The following is a 9969-nucleotide window of genomic DNA, read 5'->3' on the forward strand; positions in this document are numbered from 1 at the left end:
ATTAGATTGTTTTCTTAAGAAAATCGACATCCGAAGAATATCGATTTTCCGGAAAAAAAACAATGAATGATGGTTTGAATCCGAGCACTGACATCCCGTCAGCATGACACAGGTGTATGCAAAACAAACCAAAACACTTCTCTTTGTAATATAAACAAAGTTTATTTATGCAGTAATATCAATTAATAATTAATACAATGCAGTCAATAAACTTCCGACTTACAACTACAAACTAAACAGTGATATGATTAGATATGGAAATAAAATAATCCTATAACACATAGGGTGTGTGTGTGTGTGTGTGGTTAGTACGAGAGAGAGAATAAAGTGACGGCCCTAAAGCTGATTTCGCGATCGTGGGAGAGAAAACAGCTGTTAGTTCATCGCTCAGAGACGCGGTGGACGGCTCGTAAAAGTCCTGCGTTATTTGACTCTTTAATGGATGAACTCAGTTGCTGTCTCACCCGCGATGACGAAATTGCACAATAATCCAATTTGGTTGGACCACAATACAGCAAAACAAATTTGTGATAATTAATACCCTGAGTATTAATAATGAGCGGACATACTATAAGAATAACACACTATAATATCTATCTCTGCCCAGACGTAAACCTCTTACTTGAATCACATGAGGACACATAGAATGTGTTTTCCTCCGTCCTTTAACTCTGACCCGGTTCCTTGAGGCTCGGGTGATGACGGGAGGCCGTTTCCTCACTCTGTCGGCAGGCGGTACGGCTGTTGATTCTCGGCGGGCTGGCGGAGAACTCAGAAATGTCGACTTGATTGAAGATGGAAGAGAAATCTCTTCACTTCTGTAGGCAAACGGATGAAGATGCGAATTGCTCGGCGGTCTCCTTCGGATTCGTTAGAGTGTTCGGTTGAACTCGTCCAGCGAGATGGAGATTGTATGGCTACAGTTTCAAGTCGGACATTACTTCCTTGTGCCACGATGTTGCACCTGAGAGCAGCGATGAGCTGCGTCCACACACTGCAAGAAAAGTCGCTGGAAGCAAATCCCGAAAGCATTTCAGAGGTATTTCAACTCCTGATGATGTCATGTTTGAGGGACGTTCTGTTATGTGCCTCATCCAATAGGAGTTGAGAGTTCGATCCTTTAGTGAGCAAGGCTTCATGGGATTTGTAGTCTTTTTTGGACTCCCTTTGTTTGATTTTGGCGCGATTTTTATCAGTAAGATTTACGACTTGGAATGTGGGGGCTGAGTTAGGTTTTACGACTTGTGTTAGGCCTGCCTTTGTCTTCTATCTGAATACATGAGGCCCAACAATTGTCACGAGGATAATGCAAAACATCGTAATGTTCCTTTATTCGAAATAGAATTTCTAATTTTTTTCATTCATTCATTTTTCATGAGATTCGCCCATTTATAATGTATTTATTTCAGTAGATATTTGCTATACAGTATACTATGACCTCTTTGTGTAAACTATTTTTGTAGTGAATGTATACATGTTACATACAAGCTCAAAAGTGTCTCATTTTTACAGTATCTACTCCAGTTCAGAAACCGGCTCCTGGATGAGAGCCATCAGCTTCTCCTTTAGTTCAGTAAATGTTGGTCTCTCCTCTGGTTTTGACCTCCAGCATAGCAGCATTATGTCATAGAGTGCTTCAGGGCAACCGGGCGGCCGTTCCATCCGCTGTCCTCGCTGAACAGCTCGAATGCACGTAATTTTGTCTTGACCTGAGTTTGGAAGCAAGAACCGGAGTTAGAAAGGTAAAATGTAATCTTGCACACAGATTCATGTTGTTCACAGTTCTGAAGTGTGTTTACCAGGGTATGGGTCATCTCCATACGTGACGATTTCAGTTAAGAGGATCCCGAAAGACCAGACGTCACTCTTGCTTGTGTAGCACTTGTTCTCAAATATCTCAGGAGCCATCCATTTCACAGGAACCTTCATATCTGCAAGCAGAAGAGAATTACTGTACTTATAAATAACTAAACAATCTTCACACTACCAGTGGAAAGTTTAGATACACTACGCTGAATTTACTTTAAAAACCTTTGATTAATTCTAAAGGTGAAAAAAAACAAAAACTATATATTTCTGTCTGTTTAAAAGATAAACGAATTTCAATCGTGTGATACATTTCCATCAAACCAAACTGAGTAATCTTTAAATGGTGTACTATACATTTTATGAACTCAGAATATATGTGAATTATTTAATTAAAATAATGAGGAGTATGAACTTTTAAAACATACAGTTTGGTAAATGGCAAAGCAATTACATTTGCTTTGGCATTAATTGAACTAATTTAATACTAATCGAAGTTAAGCATATTTAAATAAATCTAATCTAAACCATTTGTTTAAATCCTTCTTTTGCCAGGAATAATTGTAATCGCTTGGAATTAGATTTGTAGTTTAATATGAATAAATTGTTACATGTTAATGTATGTTAAAATGTATCGTTTTTTCAAATGATGCTTTATAGTAAAAGTGTACAGAACTTGTGGTTACTTTAAAGAAGCTAAAACATATTTTAAAGATATTTTATCAAGTTTTGATTTTCAATTAATTTTTTTTTTTTTATTCCCATACTTCTATTTCATAGTTTACATGGAAACAAAGAATGAGTAGGTGTGTCCAAACTTATGACTGGTAGTGTACTTAATAAATACAGTATAATGGTATTTCTGTATTTATGCTAAATTGGTGTACATGACCATGTGAAATATCTCACCTGATGAACTTCTTTGGTTTCCAGTGAGACTGAGTTCAGCGAGTCCAAAATCGGCTATTTTGCAGGACTGCATGTCGGTGAGCAGAATGTTATCAGCTCTCAGATCTCTATGAACTATTTTATTCTCAAGGTAAATCATTCCTTCTGTAATCTGAGTTCAACAAAAGAAAGAAGAAATCCAAAATGAGACGACTTAAAGTTTAGCATGAACTGAAATGGTGGCTCATATGTCTTTAAAGCTGCACTACGAAAGATTTGCAGGTGAATATCTCCAAGTGATTACAGGCAAAGTCCAATTAACCTCAAACCTTAAGATTCATCAGCTCAGAAGAGCAGTGCCAAAACCAGTCTGATCTCATAAACATTATGTCACTATGGCAACATTTTTGCAAAACAAAATTACATGCTACATTCCACGTTTTGCTGCAGTTTCCAAGTAAAATGTCCAGCGGGGGGCGCCAAAAGCGAGTGAAATGGTGTCAAGGCATTTCAAGGCAAAATAAACGTGCCTTGTTGTAATCAGACGAGGTTTTTAAGGTGAATATTAGATAGAGGTTTTAATGAGAAAAACGTACCTCCCTAACCTAAAACTTTAACTTAAACCTAACCAATAGTGATCTAATCAAATAAGAGTTGAACAAAACAAACATTCTTACCCTAAACCAACACTTAATCCTAACCGATTCTGACCTAAAAGCAAATGTGACATGAAAAGCAAATTTTCTGGAGCAATCACGCCATCCCGTGTCACTTCTATGACACTTTTGTCTCACGTGTTACCATGCATGTTTGGCTGGGCATGAACCGCAGACTTCTGAGTTCAAAGTTCAACATGCTATCAAGTGAGCTTCCCCGGAAGCTAATCGCAAAGGAAACTGTGTATATACAGTATGTAGGTGGATCTGTAATACAAGCGTTTTTTTTTTTCAAATGATGCGTTATAGTAAGTATTTTGATATTATAACATAGCAGTGTGCGAGTAATAGCAAAGTCTTTCTACCACAGTGGTTCTTAACCTTTTTGCAAGTGCGACCCCCTTTTAAGAATGACAATACTTCGTGACCCCACAAAAAGTCTCTTTAGCAGAGGGTAAGAAAAAAATCTCACCTAGAGATAATTAACGAGGCGTGAAGAGCCCTCTCGTTCAGCGTAACAGCTTTCTGAATGAGTTCTCTGAAGGAGCTCTTGTAGTTTTCGTTGGGAAAACTCCAGTGGCTTTGTTTGTAGTGATTAATGTTTCGTTTTTAAGTGCCTAAGCATCTTGGATGGTTTAAGGCTCTCATTCGCTGATACGTCGCCACAAATCACACACTGCGGTCGTGGATCCTCATCGACTGAGTGAAGCCATATTCCAAGTACTTTTCGTCATATTTCCTGCTTTTGGCTTTCTTTCCTTTTGACTCTGTTTCTGTTAGATGCTTTTTAACATCAGTACCAGTTAGATATCGTTCCATGACTAATCTGCTGACCAACTAAGATGACTACAAATATATGAATTACTAGACCCAGGTGACGTCTTGCAATAAGTGGTAATTAGTTTATATCAAGTCGCCGGTAGGTGGTGCCAGGGATGGATTATGACTTGCAAAGGCCCTGGGGCCAATTATCTCCAAGGGCCCCCCTCCCACCATTTTTTACATAGCAAATGGCCCAAAAGTTGTTGACCGGGGGGGTTTCGTTTTCATTGTTGATGGGTTTTCGAGCGGGGGGATCGCCAAACTGGATCACGCAACCTTAAAGCCCAGGGCCCCTGGTAGTCAAGGGCCCCTGGGCACTGGCCCCATTGGCCCGGTCGGTAATCCATCCCTGGGTGGTGCCATAATGCAAGTATTTTTTACACTCGTTCATAATAAAGGTTTTTCCGTGACCCCTTTGGGACCCCCTTGGGGGTTGGGACCCCCAGGTTAAGAACCACTGTTCTAGCAAGCCAGTCCACTGTCGGCCATCTTTGGAATGCTTTTGGGACGCTATTTCTAGTCATGCCAGTGCAGCTCCAATCTACTTGAATGGAGAAAGACCAAAATCACAAAAACGGTTGGTCAAGATTACGATCAAAGAACATATTTCAAATCAGCAATAAAATCTGACAATACTGGTATCATAAATTGATTCTTTACCTCATTTTACGCTAAAAAACGTGATTTTCCCGGCTTGTATAGCTAATGCGTATGAGTGTTATAGAGTTGATTGACAGGTGTTGTCTGTATCTAAAAGGTGATTGGCTCTTTTAACTGTAAGGTAGGACTTCCTTTCTACATCCGTTGACCGCTGGGTGCTCAGAGCTCCTTGGTTAAGCATTCCAATTTCTCCCATTCATTTAAATAGAAGTGGCCCATCTCTGCTAAATAATCCGTGGTAATAGTGCGAAAAATTAGTGATAAAATAATTACCTGCCACTGTAGTTGTGATTTGTCATGAAAGTGAATAAAACGCATAGCTGCTGTAGCTAGAGTTCATTTCACCAGGAAACTGCAACGGAATGTAGAACAAGGCACATAAAGTCAGTTTGCAAAATTTTTATTATAGTAATGTTCATTCTATGAGACTAGTCTGGCCGAACACAACTGATGTAAAATATTCTTCCGCAAGTTACTTGCAATTTTATGTTTTAACCACACATGTCGATACTGAACCCAAAGTTTCGTAGTGCAGCTTTAAAGTCAACATGAAATAAAATTTTGACCCTATTTATTTTCTTAATACCTGTTCCTGGTGCATGTTTTTCCAAATATTAATGAAAAATGTGTGTCTTCCTAATCTTTCAACAAAATGTAATAACTTGCTCAGATGTCACCAAGCCTGTTATTTTAAAACCCCTCCAACATCTGTCATTTAGAAACCACTTTTAACCATCCAATCAATTTCCATTATACCTCCATAAAATCGAGTCCCGTCCGACATTTTATTTTCATGGAAAGAATAGGGAAATAGGTTACATTACTTAAGTAAACTGGGTTGTGAACATCATTTTATGTTGACTTTTAAAATCATATATTAGTAACATTTCATACATTCTACACAACTGTATCACCTTCAAGGAAATCAAGTTACCTGGACAGCAAAATCCATCAGAAGCGGAAACTCTAGATCTTGTTGCTCTTTGTGGCCTGGGAAGGTTAAAAGAAAGCAAATCCAAGCTGTTTATTAAAGTAAAGGTATCCATGATGTTTATTACTTGGATGCATGTCTAGATTTATATTTTACTGTTAGTATTGCTTCACTTACTGATGAGAAATTTCTTTAAACTGCCATTTTTCATGAGCTCTGTGATTATCCAGATGGGTTTGTCAATGGTACAGACACCGTAGAGCTTCAACAAGCGCTTGTGACACAGTTCCTTCATAATTTCAATCTCTGTTTTGATGTTTGGACTGCTGACTGCAAGTAAAGTGACCCAGAAAATATGACAAAGGTTAAACCAAATTACAAGAGATCATTTTATCATATAATCTATCAAGATCTGTAAATGCATACTACCATCTTGTTTGAGTTTGAATTGTAAGAAGCGATTATTCTCTATGACAATGGCTCTCAAATGGTGGGTCACGATTCAGGACCCTTAAATGGGTCACATGTCTGTTCTGATGGGGTCACAGGCAGGACAAATCAAGGCAAAACTTAAAGTTATGTCATTCAACTTACCATATAACCATGCATTTAGTATAGCAAAACAAATAATACATTTTTAAAAGCGAGGAGAAAACATTCCCCAATCGTTTGTTGTTGGCGTAAAAGGTTAAGCGTCTAGTCAAACTCTACAGTATTTTGGCACAGTCACTTGGTAGAATCTAGACAACTGAAACAGATGTCAACATGGATAGGTTGTGCTACATGTCCTCATTCTCGAAAACCATGAAGAAAACTATGCAGGCTAAAAGAACGTAATGCCCAAAATTTGGGTTCAGTTGCGTACTATTGGGCTTATGCAGTCTATGGTAATATACAGTAAATACATATTTTATTGGTTGGCTTTTATACGATACACAATTGTGACAGTAGTTTTGGGTCGCTACATGGTGACCAATGTAAAATCTGGATCCTTAAGTAAAACCAGTTGAGAACCAATGCTCTAATGTGATACACTGGACTGATTACCTTTAAACTCTTTGATAGCCACATCTGTTGTGTTGTTCCAACGCCCTTGCCACACTTCTGCAAACTCTCCGCTGCCTAGTTTCTTGATTTTGGTCAGTAAACTTCTCTCTATCTCCCATTTTGCATAAAATGACAGGGGGGGAGCTGGCTGGTCCAGCTGGGGGGCAATGGACATATTGGAAAAATGTTTGGAGCAGTGGAAAACTTTGTGTTTTTCCACCATCGGACCGAACGGTTCTGAGAATGGTTCCTGTCAATGAACATGGATTGGTACGGAACGGCGCAGTTCCGCAATGAGAACTCAATGGTTCTCATTGGACCAATGGTGGAAAAACAGCCTCTTAAGTTTCATTTGCTTATGGGGTGCAAATACATTGAGTAATACTAACCTTCACACATGGATCATTTAGCTTCGCACAGAGTTGGCCCTCATTTTCAGAATAAAATTGTACCAACTCAGACAAGGTTTTGAAGGTTGTTTGATGAACAAGGAAAAACTGCTTCTCCAATTCTGCCTGCTTAATCCTGTAATGTCTCACATGAGGGCCATTTCTCACTTTAAAAGGAACAATATTTAATTAAAGCCCTCAGGTTACAGAAAAAAGCTCTTTAGCCACTATGAGTACATGGCTTAAGACGTTGCTTTTGCTGTGCGAATCGCATGTACCTGATAGGTAATAGTGGTTATTTTCTTCACTCTTCCATATGAGGAACGCACCCTCATTATTCTCTGGTCTCAGCAGACATCGCTTGGCTTCAATACGGGTTTTAACATTCTCAAAATACCATCTAAAAAAAAACATTTGAAACTGATTATTCCATTAATTTTCCTTTATGCCCATGTTGTATGCTGTACTGTTATTGTATACACTTGTATTATGACATCACAATGTTCATGCCAGTGCTGAAATATTTCCAATAAATACCAAAAGCATACTATTTAATGGTCAAATCTCAAATCTCAAGGTCTTATTTCACCCCTAAAAAAAAAAAAAATAATAATTAAAAAAAAAAAAAAAAAAAAAAAAAAATTATATATATATATATATTGTGTGTGTGTAAAAAAATAAGCCTATTTTAGGACCATTTATCATACGTTGCATTACTATAATATTAAATAAATTTCATTTTCTTAACTGTCATAATGCAGTGATGAAAATAATCCTAAATTTGAATTAAAAACAGTATAAAGTAAACTACAGTACATCCAAATGTTAACGCTAGTGCATATTGCATTTTTTTATAAATAAATAAATGAAGGAATTATATTTTGTAAAGAAAATTAGGTCATTAAAAATTGTGATGTCACAATTATTTAACCACAATTTCTTTTCAAAATTCTCATTACTGTAATGAGAAATAAAATCGTATTTTCGTTATTCGAATAATGCAGTAATGAAAATAATCTTAAATCATTTTAATTAAAATCTGCATAAATTACAGTAAGTATGCCAATGCTACCATGATTGTACTTTACAAATGTAATTTACAAATTAAATAGTATATCAATATTTTTTTTATTTGCATTACATTAATGTGAACAAAATTTTATTTTGTGTTTAAATGTCACAAGGATTTTTTTTTTTGTTTTGTTTTTTTTGTTTGTTTTTTGTTTTTTATGATCCTAAAAGGTCATAATTTTCTTTATTTTTTTCTGTTGATTTCTGGGATGAAATTTGACCTGTAAACTGTACACAAAAAAATAAAAAAAAAAAAAAAAAAAAAAATCCATTTACCAACATAAGAATTTAAAGGAATATTTCAGGTTCAATACAAATTAAGCTCAATTGACAGCCTTTGTGGTATCATGTTATAATTACCACAAAAATTAATTTAAACTTGTCCCTTCTTTTCTTTAAAAAAAATAATATATATATATATATATATATATATATATATATATATATATATATATATATATAATAATCTGGGTCACAGTGAGGCACTTATAATGGATGTCAATGTGGGACCAATCCATAAATGTTAAAATACTCACTGTTTCAAAGGTATGGCCACACAACGTAAACAATATGCGTGTTGACATGATTTTAGTGTGATCTCTTATTAACCTTTTCATGGCAGCTATGTTGCCATGATGATGTAACACCATAAACCCTAAAACAACTAAAAAACAACTTTACAGCTCAAAGAATACTCAAGATTAAACAGAAGAATTAATGTAAGTGCTTTTATGAAATTATTCACTTTGACGAGTCAAAATTATACCACAAATGCTGTCGATTGAGCTGAACTTGTATTGAACCCGGAATAAAATTGCTTCCTTAAAGTTTTAAATAAAATCAGTGTGGCTTTACAAATAATTTCAACTCATTGTTTTAAATCTAGTCATAAACTAATGTAAAATAATAAGATGGATTTTGTGTGTGTGTGTGTATATCCAGTGAAATTCACCATAAAAGCTTCTTTAACAATTCCCATATGTCATTTCTACAGAAATATACAGAATGAGCTCTCAAGAACAACAATCAATAACAGTGACAGTACAGCAGTAGCTTGAGCAAAACTAGAACTTGTGAAACTGGTATGGCAGCATACCCATTTCTTTTAGGGCATGCATTCAAAACACTAGGGTTATTACTTCTTTACATTACAGTATGCATTGACACTATATTTTTGCAATCAAAATAATTTCAAGAACTTACAACTCGGCCTCTACGCTATCCCAAGGTTTGACGAAGTCTTTAGGCACATAGCCCTGTTCTTCAGCTAAGGTTTTGGATCTTTCACCTTTTGCTGGGTGTCTCCTGACATATAACCAATGATCAGTCTCTACTAGTACCTCCAGAAAATCTCCTTTCTTCAGATTAAGGTCCTGTGGCGTGCGAGAGACGTAGTTGTAGATTGATTTGTGGAAGCCACTTTTGTAGTTCAGAGACGGCTCTTTTGGACAGCACGGGCAGCAACATTTACAGGTACACAAAGAATTCCCCATGTTCTGCAAACAAATCTACTCATCGTGCATTTACAAAACTAGACTGATAGAAGAATGGCACGACCAGCTCACAACACTACAAACTCACACTGCCAGACTGGTTCCCATGAGTTACTGTAAGTGTGTCAAGGAAGTCTTTGGTGAAAAAATTACCAGAATTGCCCTGATGTCATCCAGTTGGGATTTTTACAACAAAAACAAAAGGC

General features: G+C 36.6%; 1 protein-coding gene across 1 annotated transcript; it reads right to left on the minus strand.

Annotated features, from left to right (window-relative positions):
- Positions 1-211: 211 nt before the first annotated feature.
- On the minus strand, positions 212-9763 carry LOC127410716 (tyrosine-protein kinase SRK2-like). The gene is made up of 9 exons (XM_051645909.1): positions 9474-9763; positions 7478-7599; positions 7200-7366; positions 6811-6967; positions 5941-6093; positions 5767-5822; positions 2716-2866; positions 1800-1931; positions 212-1709 (listed from the first exon to the last, which is right to left on the minus strand). Exons 1-9 carry the CDS (start codon positions 9761-9763, stop codon positions 1516-1518), a joined length of 1422 nt encoding a protein of 473 aa, XP_051501869.1. The 3' UTR covers positions 212-1515.
- Positions 9764-9969: the final 206 nt, after the last annotated feature.

The sequence above is a fragment of the Myxocyprinus asiaticus genome, chromosome 20 (genome assembly GCF_019703515.2).
Source record: "Myxocyprinus asiaticus isolate MX2 ecotype Aquarium Trade chromosome 20, UBuf_Myxa_2, whole genome shotgun sequence".
NCBI lineage: Eukaryota > Metazoa > Chordata > Actinopteri > Cypriniformes > Catostomidae > Myxocyprinus > Myxocyprinus asiaticus.

Coding starts and splice junctions, on each gene's coding strand:
- LOC127410716 (XM_051645909.1), bottom strand. CDS start 9,763: ATGGGGAATTCTTTGTGTACCTGTAAATGTTGCTGCCCGTGCTGTCCA. Junction 6,094..6,810: donor GGCTATCAAAGAGTTTAAAG/GTAATCAGTCCA, acceptor CTTTACTTGCAG/TCAGCAGTCCAAACATCAAA. Junction 2,867..5,766: donor TGATGGATTTTGCTGTCCAG/GTAACTTGATTT, acceptor TGTTGAACTCAG/ATTACAGAAGGAATGATTTA.